This window comes from Solanum dulcamara, chromosome 2, assembly GCF_947179165.1.
Source record: "Solanum dulcamara chromosome 2, daSolDulc1.2, whole genome shotgun sequence".
NCBI classification, from domain to species: domain Eukaryota; kingdom Viridiplantae; phylum Streptophyta; class Magnoliopsida; order Solanales; family Solanaceae; genus Solanum; species Solanum dulcamara.
Window position 1 is genome coordinate 77,556,890 of NC_077238.1, and position 20,750 is coordinate 77,577,639.

The 20,750-nt window shown below is 34.9% G+C and overlaps 2 protein-coding genes and 2 long non-coding RNA genes across 4 annotated transcripts; all 4 read left to right on the forward strand.

The window, feature by feature from the left end:
• Nucleotides 1–1,170: 1,170 nt before the first annotated feature.
• LOC129877554 (agamous-like MADS-box protein AGL5) lies at nt 1,171–15,639 on the forward strand. The gene is made up of 13 exons (XM_055953075.1): nt 1,171–1,355; nt 1,576–1,629; nt 1,787–1,805; nt 2,588–2,646; nt 2,741–2,780; nt 2,888–2,900; nt 12,217–12,265; nt 12,782–12,881; nt 12,965–13,012; nt 13,302–13,468; nt 13,932–14,112; nt 14,568–14,699; nt 15,484–15,639. Exons 1-13 carry the CDS (start codon nt 1,171–1,173, stop codon nt 15,637–15,639), a joined length of 1,203 nt encoding a protein of 400 aa, XP_055809050.1.
• LOC129877565 (uncharacterized) lies at nt 3,156–5,044 on the forward strand. The gene is made up of 3 exons (XR_008763558.1): nt 3,156–3,238; nt 3,908–3,985; nt 4,635–5,044. It is a non-coding gene; the product is annotated as an uncharacterized LOC129877565 (long non-coding RNA).
• Nucleotides 10,396–12,199, forward strand: LOC129877572 (uncharacterized). Its single transcript, XR_008763559.1, has 3 exons — nt 10,396–10,478; nt 11,148–11,225; nt 11,875–12,199. It is a non-coding gene; the product is annotated as an uncharacterized LOC129877572 (long non-coding RNA).
• A 1,581-nt stretch (nt 15,640–17,220) lies between the features above and the next one.
• Nucleotides 17,221–20,019, forward strand: LOC129880828 (uncharacterized). The gene is made up of 2 exons (XM_055955045.1): nt 17,221–18,547; nt 19,297–20,019. The coding sequence occupies exon 1, from the start codon at nt 17,434–17,436 to the stop codon at nt 18,544–18,546; it is 1,113 nt and encodes a 370-aa protein (XP_055811020.1). The 5' UTR covers nt 17,221–17,433; the 3' UTR covers nt 18,547; nt 19,297–20,019.
• Nucleotides 20,020–20,750: the final 731 nt, after the last annotated feature.

A 20,750-nucleotide genomic window follows, 5' to 3' on the forward strand; every position in this document is an offset into this window, starting at 1 on the left:
TCATAAGTTAAAGTTTTAATTTATATTGATATTGTTAAAAAAAAAAAAAGGGGTAGTTTACTTAAATTTCATAGTGAAAAAATTCAATTATAATTTATTCTGATTTTTTTGGTAATTATCCAAATTCCCTCTTTTTTTCAGATTTCTGATACATACGAATGACGCTGATACATCGCGATTTGATACATAAGTCATTTTCATGATATATCGCTAGTTCATACAAAATAAATATTGTAATATCAATAAAACTTATGAATCAGCTTATAACACCTAATATATCATGAACACAACAAAAATAGCAGTAAAACTTATGTTTTGCTGATACATTTTGTGTTTGGTTTGTATCAATTAGCGATGTATCATGAAAAGGACCTATGTATCAAATCGCGATGTATCAACATCATTCCTATGTATCAGAAGAAGGATTTTTGAATTTTTTACAAATGGTAGAGAATAATTGAAAATATAGAAATATGAGGTGTGTAATTTAATAATTTTTCCAAAAAAAAATAGTACACGGCTTAATGTATATAACTTAAATATGTACAGATCGACCAACATATATATATATATATTGTCCTAACCCCTACTGTGCATATGTATTATTAATTTTGATATACATTTAATTTGTACCAAAATCTTTATTATTTATATGACACATTAAATTCAAAGTTACCCTTAAACATATTAAAGTTCAAGTAAATTTTATTGGATCATTATTCAAGTATATATTCCCTCAACCCCAACTTCCCCTTTCTTTTAGGACAAAATCAACTATCCCCACCACTAATTAACTTTCTCAAATTTCTCAATCTTTCTCCTTCTCCTCTTCCTCTTTTAAAACCATGGGAATAAATACTTTCATTACCCTAAAAAACACAAATGTAAAATCTCATCAAAATTCATTTTCTCCATCCCTAATATCTTCCTTGAATTTTTTTTAATTATTCCATTGATCGTATACATATACGTTAAAGAGTGGATTCCCCGACGTTAAATTCTTAATGGGATGAAATCAATCATTTCTACCAACAACATGAACGCAAAATACGTTCAAATTATGTTGCTAGATCATATCAATCCAAAAAATGAAACTTTCATTTTTTAATTGATTATATATTACATTCATATATACATATTTTTATATCTTTATAAATTACAGAAAGAAATATGGGAAGAAGTAAGTTGCCATTGTTAAAGATAGAGAGTTTGACAAATAGACAAGTCACATTTAGCAAGAGAAGAAATGGAATTCTCAAAAAAGTTTATGAATTATCTGTTTTATGTGACGTAGATGTTGCTATAATTATGTTCTCTCCTTCTGGTCGTCTCACACATTATTCACGTAAAAGAAGGTAATAAAATTCTTTTATATAATTCCCATGCATAAATATAATTTTCAATTTTTATAATAAATGAAATACCAAAGAACATGTTGTGAATTTTTTTCCAATGCATAATAGGTCAGTTTGAATTTATAATTTTGATTAACCTTACAAAAACAAAAATTAAAGTCAAATTTGATTATAAACTTGCCTCTAGAGGGACTAATAAGATTAAATTTTATTAATGCAGAATTGAAGATATTCTTTCTGAGCTTATCAGTCTCCCAGACAGTGAAAGAGGATTGTAATTATTTTTTTCCTCTTCTTGGTTTTATTATATTTTTTCCCCCCTTTTGTTTCTTTTTCTAGTTAAGTTCTTCTTTTTTCTTTTCCATCTTTTATATATTCTTATTACTAACTAGACTATCTAACACACAACTTTTTTTTCCCTTCAAATGCAGCTACATCAATAATAAAGAGGTGAGCTTTACTTGACTCGTTATTTTTCCAAAATTATTCATAAATTCTGATTTTTAGTCGTTGTGATCTGTGGCGGAGCCACCTTATGGTCAGGAGTTCATCTGAAAGTCATTCAGTGAAAAATTATACTATTTATATATGGTTAAAATAATTTTTTATGTATATATAGTAGATGTTGAACCCCCTTCGACTAGTTTATGTGTCTACTTCTTCAAATTTTGAACCCTCTTAATCAAAATCCTGACTCTGCCACTACTTGTGATATATAATTCAACATATTTAACTTTAAGTCAATTAAAATGTATGTTTTTGGTTTGTCTCTATGAAAAATATGTTAATTTGGACCAATTTTAGAAGTATATTGCACTCAAACACGGAGTACAACACAAACTCTGTATAATTCAAAAGTGGGATTTGGAAAAAATAATATATACACTGATCTTATTCTTATTTTTAGAAGATAAAATATCGTTTCTTAAAAACACTCTACTCAAGCACATGAAAAATAGGCAGTAACAGCACACAATACAGAGTAATAGTACAAATTTTAACATAATAAATGAATAATTAATTAATGGAACGGTTAATAATTCTAGAAATTTGTGAATATTCAAAAATTGATTTAAAAAAATGGACATTTTAAGTAATTGAGGGATAAATATGTTTATAAATTAAATATCACAAGAACTAAAATTAAAATTTATTAATAATTGAGAGACCATGATTAGAGTAATATGAACTAATTAACATAATTCATTTTCATTAACGCACTCTCCCTGCAGTCTGTACTTTGGAACTTAAGGAAGATTGAAATTGAAGATAAATTCTGCGATATTGAAAGGTTCGTTTTCTTTAATTAATTGAATTTTATTTTTTGGATAATTTTTTTCATGTATTATTTATCATAATTTTCTCTTTTTTTAAAAATTAATTAGGATAAATCCTGCATACATCAACGCAAATGACACGACAAAGGTGCTTAATTAATTCATTTTCTCTGTTTTGTTTTGTTTTAAATTTTCATTTCATTTTTATATTATCAACTTTAAGATTAATTGTTTCCTCTTAATTTTTGTTTTTAGAAAATTCAAGATGAAATCATGTAACGACCCTTTAGGTCGTTTTGTATACTATGGCTTTGTATTTCATAAAAGACTCACCCCGTAAAATTTTAGTGGGTACTTTGGACTAATTGATAACTAAGGTTATTTAATTGAGGGGTAACTTTAGATATTTAATTTAATTAGTGGGTTAAAGTGTTAATTTAGTTAATGTCCTATACCACTTGTTCAATACATATAAAAATATATTAGTGGGTTTAGCTTTTATTTATTTATTAATTCATGATTAGTTGCCCTAATTACTTAAAAGAAAACAAACAAAGAAAGATAGAAACTTACCTGCGGCGTTGAGACGAGAGCACGGTGTGTGAGGTAAGTGCTTCGAATTGTTTTTATCATCTGAATGCATATTAGATTGTTAGGTTCATAAAAGTTGCATCAATTTGATATCGTTAGTGTATGTGTCAAATGCTATATTATTTTATTCTCTTTTTTCCCCTTCTAAACGACAAGACAGTGACCAAACTTGTTATTAAGAAAGTATGTAAAGGAGATTTTCCTTTAGTTTCTAGATGATGATACAATAGACTACTAGTCTACTGATTCTACAAGCTTGACATAGAGATACACTTTCCATCAACCAATAATATTTCTAAACTTGTATTTTTGGTAATCTCTTATTTTCAGTAAGTCTAAATTTGTCTTATATATAAAGGTGCCTTTTAGTAAGTCATTAAGGACAATAGGTTGAATTCAGTATAATTAGTGGAGTAGTTTTTTTTCAAAAATGTTCATATATATTTATATTTTTGAAGTAATATTACCTGTAATCTTTGTATTATATTATATGAATATTATTAGATTTATGTTATTCAAAGGAATTGAGACTTAACCCTTACCTAAGATTTAGGAATATGAAACTTGAGATATTAGTTGGTATAAAATTTTTTAGGAATTTGAAGGAGTTATTGAGTCTAGGCTAGATATATAGTAATATGGTGTTTACAGACTCGTGTACTTATTAATATCATACATTGATAGGGTGGAAACGTTTTGAGACATTGACGAAAGAAAAGACATTGGTGGATTAGTTTGCTTGATTGCGGTTCTTCGGTTGAGGTAGGTTATGGTTTTTATTCTATATCATAGATAGACTCTTAATAGTGATTGATATTCATTGAGTAATATGTGAAATTTACTACGCATTTAATTGTTGTGGTTTGGATGGTTGATATGTTGTTGTGATTGGTCTGAAATCCCGAGGCCATGAAATCCATAATTTTGAACTTGCCTTATCAAAAATGGTGCCTTGAATAAAGAAGGCTTGATGAAATATTGTTAATGAAGTGGAATGTAATCATAAGGAATGATAAATTAAATATATTTGGATCGGGTGTCACGTTCCGACACGGTTATTTGGATCGGGTGTCACGTTCCGACACAGTATATTTGGATCGGGTGTCACGTTCCGGCACGATAATATTAAAGGGAAATAAATTAAAATTACTTAATGCTACCCAATCTCCAAAAACTCATATTTCAAAGAGTATGGTGTGGAGGCTTGAGTCCTCATGTGTGATCTTGATATTGTTGACCGGTTATGTAATTGTTTGTTGGTTGCCACCTGTTAAGTGTTGTTGTTGATTTCCCACTATTATTTTATGCATATTGATTTCTATTTTGAGTCGACCGATGATACCTACTCAGTACGTGTTGTCCTGTACTGACCCCTACTTGCATCTTTCTTGTTTTATTATGTGGAGTGCAGCGAGTGTTCCACAGACTTCGACTCGACCTCAGCTCTAGTCAGTCTCAAGATCATCGGATTTCAGGGTGAGCTATCCTTCTAGCTGCGTGATGGATTTTCTCGGTTATGGCATAGTGTCTTTAGTTTTCAGACACATTTATTTAATTGTTCATTTTGGTGCTTAATGTTCCAGACTTAGTTTTAGAAATTAGATGTCCTTAATGTGATGACTTTCAGATTTTGGGGAAAAATATATTTATTTGAGTTTCCGCGTTATTGTTATTAGTTGGGGTTTGTATCGTTGGTTCTCCCACCCAGAAGGTTAAGTGTGGGTGCCACTCACGGCCCATTTTGGGTCGTGACAAACTTGGTATCAGAGCTTTAGGTTCATTGATCTCATCACACAAGGACAGGTCTAGTAGAGTCTTGCGGAACGGTACGGGGACGCCTTTACTTTTCTTCAAGAGGCTACAGGACTTTAGGAAAACTCCATTCTTTCTTTCTTTCGTGCTATTACTTGAATCCAATTGGTATCTAGGTGATACAAATTGGTATCTGACCTTCTCCACTTTTCTTTCGCAGATGGTTAGAACTAGAGCAACAAGAGCACCTGAGCCAGCCGTTGGGGCTGTAGGCAGAGGAAGAGTAGCAACGAGAGGCCGTGGTAGAGGTCGCGGAAGAAAACCCCCCAGGGGCAGGGTCCAAACAGCTGGGCCAGCCAGGGAAAGAGCAGCGAGCCCTCCACTGGCTGATGAGGTAGTCAGAGATGATGTTGGGGTGGAGAAGGAGCAAGTTCATGAGAGAGAAGCACCACCCCAGCCTACTCCAGAGATGATCCACCAGGTTCTCACCTATCTTAGTGGGTTATCCGATCAGGGACAAGCTCCCCCAGCATCTCATATTCCAGGAGTTCAACATGCAGCTGTTATGGCTCCCCGCATAACTGCGTCTTTGGGGACAAGCATGTTTCCTCAATTGACTACAGGGCCGATAATGACAAGTGACCAGCATGATCTCTTTGTTAAGTTCTTAAAGTTGAAACCCCCAGTCTTCAGGGGTACTGAATCTGAGGATGCCTATGATTTCCTTGTTGATTGTCATGAGCTGCTTCATAAAATGGATATAGTAGAGCGATTTGGTGTTGAGTTTGTGACATACCAGTTTCAAGGAGACGCCAAAATGTGGTGGCGGTCTCACGTGGAGTGCCGACCAGCAGAGGCACCACCTATGACCTGGGCAACCTTTTCTGATTGTTTTATGGAGAAGTATATTCCCCGGACCTTAAGGGACAGGAGGAGAGACGAGTTCCTGAATATAGAGCAGGGGAGGATGTCTGTTGCCGCTTATGAGGCCAAGTTTCGTGCCTTAGCCAGATATGCTAGTCAGCTTTGCTTCAGTCCAGAGGAGCGAATTCGCCGCTTTGTGAAGGGATTGAGGTCAGATTTGCGAATTCCAGCCTTACAGGTTGCTGCTTCAGCAAAATCCTTTCAGGAAGTGGTTGATTTTGTGATAGAGGTAGAGGGGGTGAAGCCAGATAACTTCACTAAAGAGACAACATTCAAGAAGTTTCGTAAAGGAGGTGAGTTTAGTGGTTCTTACTCCAGAGGGCAAAGTTCTGGAGATTATTCAATCCGTCCTATTCAGTCTTCATTGCAGGTTTCAGATGGAGGTCCGTTAAAGACTAGTCAGCCTTTTTCTAACTTTGGGGGTTATCTTCAGTCTTCTTCGTCTTCACAAAGACCCACTCTTGACCCTAAGACTTGTTACGGATGTGGTGAGCCTGGACATATCAGAAAATATTGTCCAAGGCAGAGTCAGGCTTGGCATGATCAGGGTTATAGAGTCCCAGCAGTTAGAGGTGGAGGCGACGGCTATGGTAGGGGCCGTCATTCTGGAGGACGTGGTGGCCAAGGTCGTGGTGGTCGCCAGTCCGGCCGGGGTGGCGGGCAGGTTGGAACTACTGGAGTACAGCCCGGTAAGGGACATAGTCAGACAGGTGATAGAGCCCATTGTTATGCCTTCCCTGGGAGATCAGAGGCAGAGGCATCCGATGCTGTTATCACAGGTACTCTTCTGGTCTGCGATAGCTTGGCTTTCGTATTGTTTGATCCTGGATCCACATTTTCTTATGTATCTCCTACATTTGCTGATGGACTTGATTTATATTGTGACTTACTTGACATGCCTATTCGTGTTTCTACACCTGTTGGTGAGTCTGTGCTAGTTGAGAAAGTGTATAGGTCTTGTCTTGTGACTTTTGTGGGGAGCAGAACTTATGTAGATTTAATTATTCTGGAGATGGTTGACTTTGATGTAATCTTGGGTATGACCTGGCTCTCTCCAAATTTTGCTATCTTAGACTGCAATGCTAAGACCGTGACATTAGCCAAGCCTGGGATGGATCAGTTGGTGTGGGAGGGTGACTATATTTCCACCCCAGTTCAGATTATCTCTTTTCTTCGTGCTAAGAGGTTGGTGAGTAAGGGTTGTTTAGCCTTCCTAGCACATCTTAGGGACGATAATTCTGATGTGCCGACGATTGAATCTATCTCTATAGTTCGTGAGTTTATGGATGTTTTCCCCGCAGACTTACCTGGTATGCCACCTGATAGAGATATAGATTTTTGTATCGACTTAGAGCCCGGCACTCGCCCTATTTCTATTCCGCCTTATAGAATGGCCCCAGCTGAGTTGAGGGAGTTGAAGGCCCAACTTCAGGAGTTATTGGGTAAAGGTTTTATTAGACCGAGTGCCTCTCCTTGGGGTGCTCCAGTTTTATTTGTAAAGAAGAAGGATGGTAGCCTTCGTATGTGCATAGACTACAGGCAGCTGAACAAGGTGACTATTAAAAATAGGTATCCCCTTCCTCGCATTGATGACCTATTCGATCAGTTGGAGGGTGCTTGTGTTTTCTCAAAAATTGATTTGAGGTCTGGTTACCATCAACTGAAAATACGAGCAACAGATGTACCGAAGACGGCTTTCCGAACCAGGTATGGTCACTATGAATTTTTGGTAATGTCTTTTGGGCTTACAAATGCGCCTGCTGCTTTCATGAGTCTGATGAATGGAATATTTAAGCCATATTTGGACCTCTTTGTTATTGTTTTTATTGATGATATATTGATTTACTCAAAAAGCCAAAAAGAACATGAAGAGCATCTGAGAACTGTTCTGGGATTGTTAAGGGAGAAGAGGTTATATGCCAAATTCTCCAAGTGTGAGTTCTGGCTTGATTCAGTGTCTTTCTTAGGGCACGTGGTTTCTAAAGATGGAGTGATGGTGGATCCCCAAAAGATTGAAGCAGTGAAGAGTTGGGCAAGGCCCACTAATGTCTCAGAGGTAAGGAGTTTTATTGGTTTGGCTAGTTACTACCGCCGGTTCGTCAAGGGATTTGCTTCTATTGCTTCCCAGCTGACTAACCTGACGAAGCAGAAAGTTCCATTTGTATGGTCGGATGAGTGTGAAAGGAGCTTTCTGAAACTCAAGACCTTATTGACTACTGCACCAATTCTTGCCCTGCCAGTAGAAGGTAAGAATTTCATTGTTTATTGTGATGCATCATATTCTGGTTTAGGTGCAGTGCTAATGCAGGAGAAGAAGGTAATTGCCTATGCTTCAAGGCAATTGAAGGTGCATGAGCGTAATTATCCCACTCACGATTTAGAGTTGGCTGCGGTTGTATTTGCATTGAAGCAGTGGAGACATTATCTATATGGGGTAAAATGTGAAGTGTATACAGATCATCGCAGTTTACAACATGTATTCACTCAAAAAAAACTTGAACTTGAGGCAGAGGAGGTGGATGGAATTGCTAAAGGATTATGATATCACTATTCTTTATCATCCAGGAAAAGCTAATGTAGTGGCTGATGCCTTGAGTAGAAAAGCAGGGAGCATGGGGAGTTTAGCTCATTTGCAGGTTTCGAGACGTCCATTGGCTAGAGAGGTTCAAACTCTGGCTAATGACTTTATGAGGCTAGAAGTAACTGAGAAGGGAGGATTTTTGGCCTGTATGGAGGCAAGATCTTCTTTCCTTGACAAGATTAAAGAAAAGCAATTTGAAGATGAGAAGCTGAGTCGAATTCGTGATATGGTCTTGCGGGGAGAGGCCAAGGAGGCCGTGATCGATGAGGAAGGCATCTTGAGGATTAAGGGGCGGGTATGTGTGCCCCGTATTGATAATTTAATTCAGACTATTCTTGCAGAGGCTCATAGTTCGAGGTACTCTATACATCCTGGTGCAACCAAGATGTATCGCGATCTGAGACAACATTATTGGTGGAGCAGAATGAAACGTGATATTGCTGATTTTGTTGCCCATTGTCCAAATTGTCAGCAGGTAAAATATGAACACCAAAGGCCTGGAGGGATACTGCAAAGAATGCCTATTCCTGAATGGAAGTGGGAAAGAATTGCAATGGATTTTGTGGTCGGACTTCCAAAGACATTGGGTAAGTTTGATTCTATATGGGTGATTGTTGACAGGTTAACTAAGTCTGCTCACTTCATTCCAGTCAAGGTGACTTATGATGCAGAGAAGTTAGCCAAACTCTATATCCGTGAGGTTGTTCGATTACATGGAGTTCCGATTTCTATCATATCAGATAGAGGTACACAATTTACTTCTAACTTTTGGAGGACCTTGCATGCTGAGTTAGGTACTAGGTTAGATCTTAGTACTGCATTTCACCCTCAGACTGATGGGCAGTCTGAGAGGACAATTCAAGTGCTGGAGGATATGCTTCGTGCGTGCGTGATAGATTTTGGTGGTCATTGGGATCAGTTCCTACCCCTGGCGGAGTTCTCGTATAATAATAGCTATCACTCGAGTATTGATATGGCTCCGTTTGAGGCATTGTATGGGAGGAGATGTAGGTCTCCTATTGGTTGGTTTGATGCATTTGAGGTGAGACCTTGGGGAACTGATCTTTTGAGGGAGTCGTTAGAGAAGGTGAAATTTATTCAGGAGAAGCTTCTAGCAGCTCAGAGCAGGCAGAAGGAGTATGCAGACCGAAAGGTCAGGGACATGGAGTTTATGGAGGGAGAGCAAGTGTTGTTGAAGGTTTCACCCATGAAGGGTGTGGTGAGATTCGGTAAGCGAGGTAAGCTCAGTCCGAGGTATATTGGGCCATTTGAAGTTCTTAAGCGTGTTGGAGAGGTGGCCTATGAATTGGCTTTACCTCCAGGTTTGTCTGGAGTGCACCCAGTGTTTCATGTGTCTATGCTAAAGAAATATCATGGTGATGGAAACTATATTATTCGCTGGGATTCGGTCTTGCTTGATGAGAATTTGTCTTATGAGGAAGAGCCTGTAGCTATTCTTGATAGAGAGGTCCGCAAGTTGAGGTCAAGAGAGATTGCTTCTGTGAAGGTTCAATGGAAGAATCGTCCAGTTGAGGAGTCCACTTGGGAGATTGAGGCTGACATGCGTGGAAAATATCCACATTTGTTCGTCGAGTCAGGTACCATTTTCTATCCTCACTCTTCTTTTGACCGTTCGAGGACGAACGGTAGGTAAATTGGTATCTGTTGTAACGACCCTTTAGGTCGTTTTGTATACTATGGCTTTGTATTTCATAAAAGACTCACCCCGTAAAATTTTAGTGGGTACTTTGGACTAATTGATAACTAAGGTTATTTAATTGAGGGGTAACTTTAGATATTTAATTTAATTAGTGGGTTAAAGTGTTAATTTAGTTAATGTCCTATACCACTTGTTCAATACATATAAAAATATATTAGTGGGTTTAGCTTTTATTTATTTATTAATTCATGATTAGTTGCCCTAATTACTTAAAAGAAAACAAACAAAGAAAGATAGAAACTTACCTGCGGCGTTGAGACGAGAGCACGGTGTGTGAGGTAAGTGCTTCGAATTGTTTTTATCATCTGAATGCATATTAGATTGTTAGGTTCATAAAAGTTGCATCAATTTGATATCGTTAGTGTATGTGTCAAATGCTATATTATTTTATTCTCTTTTTTCCCCTTCTAAACGACAAGACAGTGACCAAACTTGTTATTAAGAAAGTATGTAAAGGAGATTTTCCTTTAGTTTCTAGATGATGATACAATAGACTACTAGTCTACTGATTCTACAAGCTTGACATAGAGATACACTTTCCATCAACCAATAATATTTCTAAACTTGTATTTTTGGTAATCTCTTATTTTCAGTAAGTCTAAATTTGTCTTATATATAAAGGTGCCTTTTAGTAAGTCATTAAGGACAATAGGTTGAATTCAGTATAATTAGTGGAGTAGTTTTTTTTCAAAAATGTTCATATATATTTATATTTTTGAAGTAATATTACCTGTAATCTTTGTATTATATTATATGAATATTATTAGATTTATGTTATTCAAAGGAATTGAGACTTAACCCTTACCTAAGATTTAGGAATATGAAACTTGAGATATTAGTTGGTATAAAATTTTTTAGGAATTTGAAGGAGTTATTGAGTCTAGGCTAGATATATAGTAATATGGTGTTTACAGACTCGTGTACTTATTAATATCATACATTGATAGGGTGGAAACGTTTTGAGACATTGACGAAAGAAAAGACATTGGTGGATTAGTTTGCTTGATTGCGGTTCTTCGGTTGAGGTAGGTTATGGTTTTTATTCTATATCATAGATAGACTCTTAATAGTGATTGATATTCATTGAGTAATATGTGAAATTTACTACGCATTTAATTGTTGTGGTTTGGATGGTTGATATGTTGTTGTGATTGGTCTGAAATCCCGAGGCCATGAAATCCATAATTTTGAACTTGCCTTATCAAAAATGGTGCCTTGAATAAAGAAGGCTTGATGAAATATTGTTAATGAAGTGGAATGTAATCATAAGGAATGATAAATTAAATATATTTGGATCGGGTGTCACGTTCCGACACGGTTATTTGGATCGGGTGTCACGTTCCGACACAGTATATTTGGATCGGGTGTCACGTTCCGGCACGATAATATTAAAGGGAAATAAATTAAAATTACTTAATGCTACCCAATCTCCAAAAACTCATATTTCAAAGAGTATGGTGTGGAGGCTTGAGTCCTCATGTGTGATCTTGATATTGTTGACCGGTTATGTAATTGTTTGTTGGTTGCCACCTGTTAAGTGTTGTTGTTGATTTCCCACTATTATTTTATGCATATTGATTTCTATTTTGAGTCGACCGATGATACCTACTCAGTACGTGTTGTCCTGTACTGACCCCTACTTGCATCTTTCTTGTTTTATTATGTGGAGTGCAGCGAGTGTTCCACAGACTTCGACTCGACCTCAGCTCTAGTCAGTCTCAAGATCATCGGATTTCAGGGTGAGCTATCCTTCTAGCTGCGTGATGGATTTTCTCGGTTATGGCATAGTGTCTTTAGTTTTCAGACACATTTATTTAATTGTTCATTTTGGTGCTTAATGTTCCAGACTTAGTTTTAGAAATTAGATGTCCTTAATGTGATGACTTTCAGATTTTGGGGAAAAATATATTTATTTGAGTTTCCGCGTTATTGTTATTAGTTGGGGTTTGTATCGTTGGTTCTCCCACCCAGAAGGTTAAGTGTGGGTGCCACTCACGGCCCATTTTGGGTCGTGACAAATCAATGGCTTACATTGTAAACTCGATGAGGCTGAGGGATTATTAAGGTAATTAATTAGGATAAATCCTGCAATATAAGAATATTTTACTCGTCGGTGTCCATTCGGTAAAGGGCGCTGAATTCAATAACTTTGGTTCAAATCTTATATTTGTCTTAAGAATTCCGTTGAATATGTACAAACAATAAACTTAAAACCTAGTAACTTAAAAGAATTAAAATTTTGAACTCATAAACTTTAAATTCAGATTCCGCCTCTGCTGGGTATGTGGACTTTATTGCTCTCTACAAACTTTTGACCTAATAATTTAATGTTATTTCAATTCGAGTTTGCTCTGCTAGCTCTCTGTATGTTTAATTGAAATCTTATAATGAAACTGTATTCTCCGATCTAATTATTATATTTGTTTTTATATTTCTAATGTATCTATATTAAGTTAGTCTAATTGGTTCTTTGCACCTAATTCGTTTTATCCCCTTCATTTGATATGATATTTTGTATCTTTTTCTTTTGCTTAATGCTTTGAATATTTATTCTCTTCTCACATTTTGACTTTATTTAAAGAATATTTGAACCAGATACACAAAGAATTACACCACTTCATGAGCTTGATTTGTGTGAAAAACGTCTTCAAGTTGCATTGAACCAAGTTAGACAAAGAATGGTATGATGTATACCATACCTCTTCTAATTTTTTGCCCACATATTATTTGTTTTTCATTTTTTTAAATGTTTAATTTTGTTTAGGAACAACTTTCCAGCAATCATACATCCAGTTATGAAGATAATATGGAGGTAATGGATTTTTAAAAAAATCAAATAGAGAAAAATGAGTTTCTTTTTTAATAACATATAAGCTGTTGAATCTCCTTATTGACATAAGAAAAAACTCTGGTATTTTGACTAGACGTATCAAATTATTTCTTCCCCGGACCCTGCGCATAGCGGGAGCTTTAGTGCACCGGGCTACCCTTTTATAAGGATTTCAAATCAGCTTACTAAATTTCTGATTCTGTTACTGACTCTTTATATATACCGATTCTACAAATTAATTATTGTTTTTTGTTTTGGTGGTTTATCATAGCAAATAAATGCACTCCTTCAACACATAGACAACACACAAGTTCATGAGAAACCCCCTTATGACTTATGGCTAGAGCTTGAAGATTATAATTGTCAATATAATCATGACAATAACAATATTAATAGTCCTCTCTATGCTGCCTCAGAAACATCTTCAATTTCTCAAAGGTATGGACCTTAATATCTCCTATCATTTTTAAAGGATAAAATAAGTTTTTTATTAATTTTAGGGTTAATTAATATTTATTTTTATAATATGATTCAATTTTGAATATACCCCTTTTATTTTAAAATAAAATATTTATACTATACTCCTTTATATCCTACACTTACAATCCTCTTAAGTGATGTAAGTGTTTGATTTCAAAATATATAAGATATATCATAGGAGTGTTTATTGTAATTTATTCTTTATTATATCACTACTAAAAAAACTGAAATTAGTTATGAATTTTATAGTTAGTCCGTTGCTATTTTTCTCATAGCTAACAAAAATATATTGCTAATTTATTGCTAAGTAGGATTAGCGATAAAATTTATTGTTTAGCTACAAAAATTGTTCGTCCTTAAATTCAGTTTTTTTTAGTAGTGTATATGTTGAATAATTAATTAGTTGATGACTTGTATGCAGTTCTATGAACCTTCCATCCCCAACTACTTATGATACAATGTCCCAAACAAGTATAAGTGGTGAGACTTATCATAAAGAAGGGACATTTAATTCTCAAAATAATGAGAACTTTAAGCAATCACAACATTCAACAAGGAACTTCCCAACTCTCACTTTACAAACTTCATTCAAATTTGCCAAGGTGAGCTCTTTCAACAATATATTTCACTTCTTTTATTTATTTATTTTCAGTAAAACTATACTGTATAGTTGTCCATCAAAATAATAATCAGTAAATGTATATATATTTTTCATATTATTATAAAATATACATCTTTGATATAAAATAGTAAATATTTTAGCTAGCAAAATATAGTTATTTTGATTGACCGACCAAATATGTAATTTGCCCATTTTTTTTCAAGTGCTTCATTCCTTTATTAAAATGTTTCACATTTTTTCTTTTTAATTTACTACAAAAAGAACTCTCTCGAAAGTCTATTTCCTTGCCATTTTAGTGGAACTAATCTTTAATAAAATCACTTAAACTGTCAAGATTCTTTTATTTTTTATTTTTAGCAAGAAGGCTCTCTTAAAATTACATTTAACGTCCTTTTATGATTTTCCCCAATGACAAGTTGTTGTTTGTTATGGCAGCCTGAAATGTCCCAAACAAGTTTAGAAGGAAGTTTTAGTTGCCTAATTGATGAAAATTTGAAGCAATCACAATGTTCAAATAGGGTCTTCCCAGCTATCACTCCATTACAAACTTCATTCTCATTTGCCAAGGTAACTTTTATAAAAAGAAAATTACAACTTTAGTGTTCATTGATAATTTATTTTTTCGTGTTTCAAAATATGGATAGTTAATTATAACGATTATGATAAATTGAATCTGATTTTACTATTTATGTTACATAAATTGAAATGAAGGAGATAATAAATTTAAATATGTAGCTTTTAAGTTGCATCATCAAATTTACATGGAGTGCGTAAAACAAAAATCTTATTTATTTCCCTTTCTCCTTTGTCCACGCATAATCAAAGTTAGTGAATTATGTCGAATGCGTAACATGTATTCTAGATCCACCCATGCACGCATTGACTAGTCATATGAATGAAAACTTTCCTATTAAGGTCAGATAGGTAGAGATAAAACTAAGATTTTTTACTAAGAAATTCAAAATATAATGAACTAAGCATACAAAAAAATAAAGGGATTTGACATCTATCTACTTTAGGGTGTCAAAATGAGCCCAAATATAGGTAATCCGTCTAACCCGCTCAAATTTTTATGGGTTGGACTGAAGATAATTTGTATTGGGTTCAATCTCAATTTATTCAAGCCTTAACCCATTTTAAATGAATCTTCAATTAAGCCCAACTTAATCTTCAATTTCAATCCGTTTAAGGCTCTTTATTTGTATTGGTGTAATGTATTTTTCATATTAAAGGTATGAATTACTATCTATTTTATATCTTTTAGGATTAATCTAACCATTGAGAGAGATCAAATATGTATTCTATGATAGAGATAAGTAATATATTTTCTTGTTTGTTATTATGCTTGCAGGCTGAAATGGAAACTCCAACCTCAGCATTACGACCATTGGCACCATATCTACAGGCTGAAGCAACAACATCTTCTTGCAATAATCAAGAAGGGAATCATGAAACCTCTTGGTTTCAGCCCAAAGTGAAAAAGTCCAAGCATCATCATTCAATCTGACTAAATATTTAATATGTAAATGTAATATGGTGTTACGATAACAACATACGTACCCTGGGTAAACTCACAAAGTGGGACTTGAGAGGATAGCGTGTACAAAAACCTTACTCCTATCTTTGAGGTAGAGAGGTTGTTTCCGATAGACTCTCGACTCAAGAATACCAAAAAAATACATATATATGTGTAGTTGGAAATTTCAAAATATATGAATGTTTTAATACTAAGTTAATATTTCGTTTTTACAAGAGATTGGTAAATGCATGCTTGTTGTAATAGTGTATTAATACTTGGTTAATGTAACTAGCTAGTATAAGCTGCAACGTATAAAGATATGTTTGGCTCTAATATCATGTGTAAAAAATAAATATTAGATTCTAACTCAAAGAAACAAACATATTTTAATAGAGAAATTTAATCAATTAAAATGAGATTAAAATAATGTATTAAATATAAACCAGAAAATTAGATTGAATTGCTAGAAAAATACTATGATATTGATTATGAACGTAATGAAAACAATAAGAAATTATGTACTAATAAAAAATTATATCGTGTCAAGTTACTATTTAAAAATGATTTCAGTTAAACATGAATAAAAATTTCAAAAAAAACTTTGGAGAAGAAGAGAGAATATTTCAGGGTAGGTAATTCACCAAGAAGGTTGATTTATATAGGCCAAGAATGTTGAAAGTTACAATAATAATTTATTGTTATTACAAATTAATTCAGCTGTTACAAAAAGAAATACTTGGTAATTTAGATGTTGCAAGAGTTTAAATTCTAGCAATGTACGTGGACATGTTTAAATATGGACACTTTTTACGTTATAGGCTCAAAAATATTATAAGTAGATTTTTACAAAATCATGTTTGAATTAGCCCTCATGTATATCTTGCATAAGGGGGACAAATCGACTCATTTTTCTTTGCATTCGATTTTTTCACGTGCGAGGTCCACCCTCTTTTACCTAGCTCTTAATAAATTTAAATGGTAAAACGGTCATTTAGTAGATAAATTTAAAATATTTTATACGACAAATGTGTTTACTTATTCAATTTTATACAATTTTAATTATTTAGTTGTCCATATTTAAACTTGAAAAACATAGATATTAGCTGAAGTCAAGTTAAAAGAAACGTTTATGTATTATGCTTAAATTCTAAGCATAAATAATAAACATGTCATTTAACTTGGCTTTACCTGACATTTATGCCTCCAACTTTGAATATGCATAAATAGAAACTTAAACATGTATAAAATTAAACAAGTAGATAGACATGTCCAACGTGACATAATACACATAGGACAATACATAAGATGCAAATTGACCACCTAGAATATCACATAAGATACATACGTCTATTTGTTCAACTTTATATAAATTTAATTGAAGGGATATATACAGGCTTAAATCAAGTTAAATGTCATGTTTATTTATTCTACCTAAATTTTATGCAAACTCCACCCAGTACTTTTATGCTCCTTACACATACCTTGACTCTCATGAGTGCTTGAGAAAGACGACTCACGTCTTTATAAGAGAATATTTATTCATCTAAGTGAGGCTTCTTGATATTAATTTGAAATAATCGAACCCCAAACAATTATTATATATAAAAAGAATATCAAGAGGAGGATTTTTTCCAAAATTCAATAGATCCATCTCCATCTCAAATCCAACCCACTTGAGAACCCGACCCGAATTTTCGAAACCAAAATGCGTTAACACCTAACATCCAGATCAACTCAGCTCTCCGATCCAAACCTCCGTACTCCTCCTCCGCCGCCGTCTCCATGGACACCGCCGGATTACACGACCCAAATCCACCACAACCCGATACCGTCACCACTTCCATTGACGATCCACTAAACAATCCATACACCTCCTTAAACGCCATCTGCCATGACCTCTCCGATCTCCAAGACCTAGCCACCCGCGGCGCGTGGAAGTCAATCCTTGACAAAGTCGGCCACGCGAGGTCGCTCAACCTCCTCGCTAAACCTCACGAACACCTCACCTACCTCACTTTCAACGTCTTAGCACTCACCAAGCTCCGCCGCCCCGTCGATGCTAATCAAGAGCTCGAAACCCTCCTCGATGGCGAAGATTTCAACACCCCACAATTCCATTACCAAAATTACCCTAATCATTACCCCAATATGAAGGGCAATTTTGTCCCCTTTGCTCTCCGTTGGCTCCATGCTTATCTTCCCTACTCTCTCGGTCAGCGGATGAAATCACTCGACAGGTTATATACACTTTTTGATTTTATTCGATCGAAAAAACTTACAGTTTTGACTAACCCTAGTAAAGATTTGTGGAAAAGAAGGGAGATTTTGGTGTTGAATACGATAATTAGTCATCATTTGAGTCAAAAAGATTTCAAATTGTGTTTATGTTTGTTGAATGAGCTGATTGAAATATGTGGGGATGATGATCCGAACGTGTTGTCGAAATTAGGATATGTGAAAATGCAGTATGGAGATTTGGAGGGTGCGAAAAAGGCGTTTAGCGCGGTGGAGGGAATGATAGGGAGTGAAAGTGAAGTGGGGTTGAAGAATTTGGTGAGTAGGAGTAAGGCATTGATGTATATAGTGGAGAAGGATTATGTATCTGCTGTAAGGGAGTATGAAGAGTGTATCGAGAGGGATGGAATGGATATGGTGGCTATGAATAATAAGGCTTTGTGTTTGATGTATTCGAGGGATTTATCGGATGCTATTAAGGTGTTGGAGAATGCTTTGGAGAGGGTTCCGACTGTTGCATTGAATGAGACTCTTGTGGTGAATTTGTGTAGTATGTATGAATTGGCTTACGTTAATCATGCTGATATTAAGAAGACACTTAACAATTGGATTGCTAGAGTTGCTCCAGATGATTTTGACTCGTCTTGTACTCGGACATGAGGTATTGTTCTTTGTAGATGTAATTGAGAATGAGAATTCAAATAAACATTTTCGTAATCTCATTTCCTCTTTCTAATTGTGTGACTGTTTGTATCTTGGGATGCATTTTTGTTTTTTTGATAATATAGAAAAAACGACCTATTATATCTCGTTATTGACATGATTTGTAATTTATTCCTACTGTTAGTTAAGTAAGAATTAACTGGTTGTATTCCGTCCAAAAATAATGAAATAATGAAGTTATTCTCAAGAATTTCCTCTCTTCCTTTTTGTTGTGTATACATCAAGGCATATTCAGTCACATTTTGTGAGTATGGTATCAGATTTTTATGTCTAGAAAGCTGGTTTCTGCTCATGATGTTCTAGTATTAGCCCGACCATCCCAATTTATCAAGAAGTTGTTAAGATCCATCTCTGAAACTTATAATGCTTCGAAGCAGTATAAATGAGACATCAAACTCTTAATAGTCCTTTGAACCCAAGTGTTATGCTTCTGTAGTTGCTCAATTCGAATATCAGGTTGCTCTGCATAGTTGATCTGTTGGCTTCTGATCATATTCAATATCCCAGAGTTCTAATGAAAAATTTCTGGCTTTAGAAAGAGTCTAAAGTGCTAGTATGCTGTTGCTCTTATTTGGCATTCTCAGTAGGTGAGCCAAAAGTTCGACCTCTGGAGTTGAGATTTTTTTGTTATTGCTTGTTCAGAGTGGAGCAACATTCTAGTACTAATATTTTGTTTTACTATTTAAGGTCATGAATGTCAGTTGGAACTGTCAACTAATCTTAGTCTTGTTAAGTGATAAAAGATGGAAACTTGAAGAAGCAAGAGGTTGTACTGATTTGAAGTGGTTTATGACTAACTAATGCCAAGATGCTCTACGAGATTGAGTTAATTAATCGTCTCAGACGAGCTATGACTATCTAAACATGCTTGGCTTGTAGAAGTTCAAGATGGTTCTGCTGAACTTGACTCTAGTTTTCCCTACTTTGTAACACATTGTTTTCTTCATTCCTCTGTTGGTTTCAAAGAAAATTGTGCTGCAACTCGTTTCACTGTCAGAGCAAAACCGAACCTCCTTTATGAGTTATGAACTCTTATTACTCTGTCCTTCTATGACAAGATCTCAATTCGCACAAAGCCTTGTGTGTGCTGGCATGTGACGCCATTCAGTAGGCTTTAACTATATAGACCTGTTGACACACTTGAGACGTGCATATCCTATTCCCTGATTGAACGAAGTGAGCATGTATTGCTACGATTTGGCGATTTTGATTGTGGATGGAGGTTGTGATTCGCTGAGTAGCGTTGAAGCAAAGATTTTGTACATGTTATGTAGAGTATATAGTCTTCTAGGATCATCTGGAAAAGACTTCTTGCAGTTTGGCGATGGGGACAAAATTATGAAATTGCATTTTCTGTAGCTCGTGAGCTTGCTGTTACTGTTCTATTAGTATCATTTAGTAATTACTGATTATTATTTTCCTTTGCTAAAACGAGTATTATATAGTATATGCTAAAATTAACATTTTAGTCTATTTGTTAATTTTGAAAAACTTGTGCTTGATCTGAGCCTATTGTATGGTGCCAATTGTCATTTAGCTAATAAGTCTGTGAAGATTTTTTTTTAGTATGGTACAGAATGTATCATCAAATAGTCATTTTCAGAAGATGATGCATGTAAAATGGGGGGGGCGGGGGTTGACGATGATATTACATATCGTATTGGAACGGGGCGGATGAATTGGACATATTAGGAGAGATATAATTCGAAACAAAGATATTTGGGACATGGTGGGAGTATCCTTCATGGTGGATAAGACGAGGGAGTCAAGGTTGAGATAGTTTGGACATGTGAAGAGGAGATGCACAAATGCCTAATGAGGAGGTATGAGAGGTTGGTTAGAAGAGGGGGTATGAGAAGAAGTAGAGGTAGATTGAAAAAAATATTGAGGAGAGGTGATTAGACAGGATATGACACATATGCAGCTTACTGAGGACATGACCCTATATACGAAGGTATAGAGAGTGATAATAAGAATATATGGTTAGTATGTATTTGAATGTTGTCTAGTTTTCTCTACTACTAGTATCTTATTCTTCGATTTATTACATGTTTTCTTTTCTTCATTTACATCTTGTTTGTTTCTTCTTCTCCTTTTATCTTTAAGTATGATTTCTTCACTATTGTATTTTCTTTTCATAC

Excerpts from the sequence above, each read along its gene's own strand:
- LOC129877554 (XM_055953075.1), top strand. The coding sequence starts at position 1,171 with ATGGGAAGAAGTAAGTTGCCATTGTTAAAGATAGAGAGTTTGACAAAT. Across the intron at positions 13,469-13,931 it reads ACATCTTCAATTTCTCAAAG|TTCTATGAACCTTCCATCCC; the intron begins GTATGGACCTTA and ends ACTTGTATGCAG. Across the intron at positions 14,113-14,567 it reads CTTCATTCAAATTTGCCAAG|CCTGAAATGTCCCAAACAAG; the intron begins GTGAGCTCTTTC and ends TTGTTATGGCAG.
- LOC129880828 (XM_055955045.1), top strand. The coding sequence starts at position 17,434 with ATGGACACCGCCGGATTACACGACCCAAATCCACCACAACCCGATACC.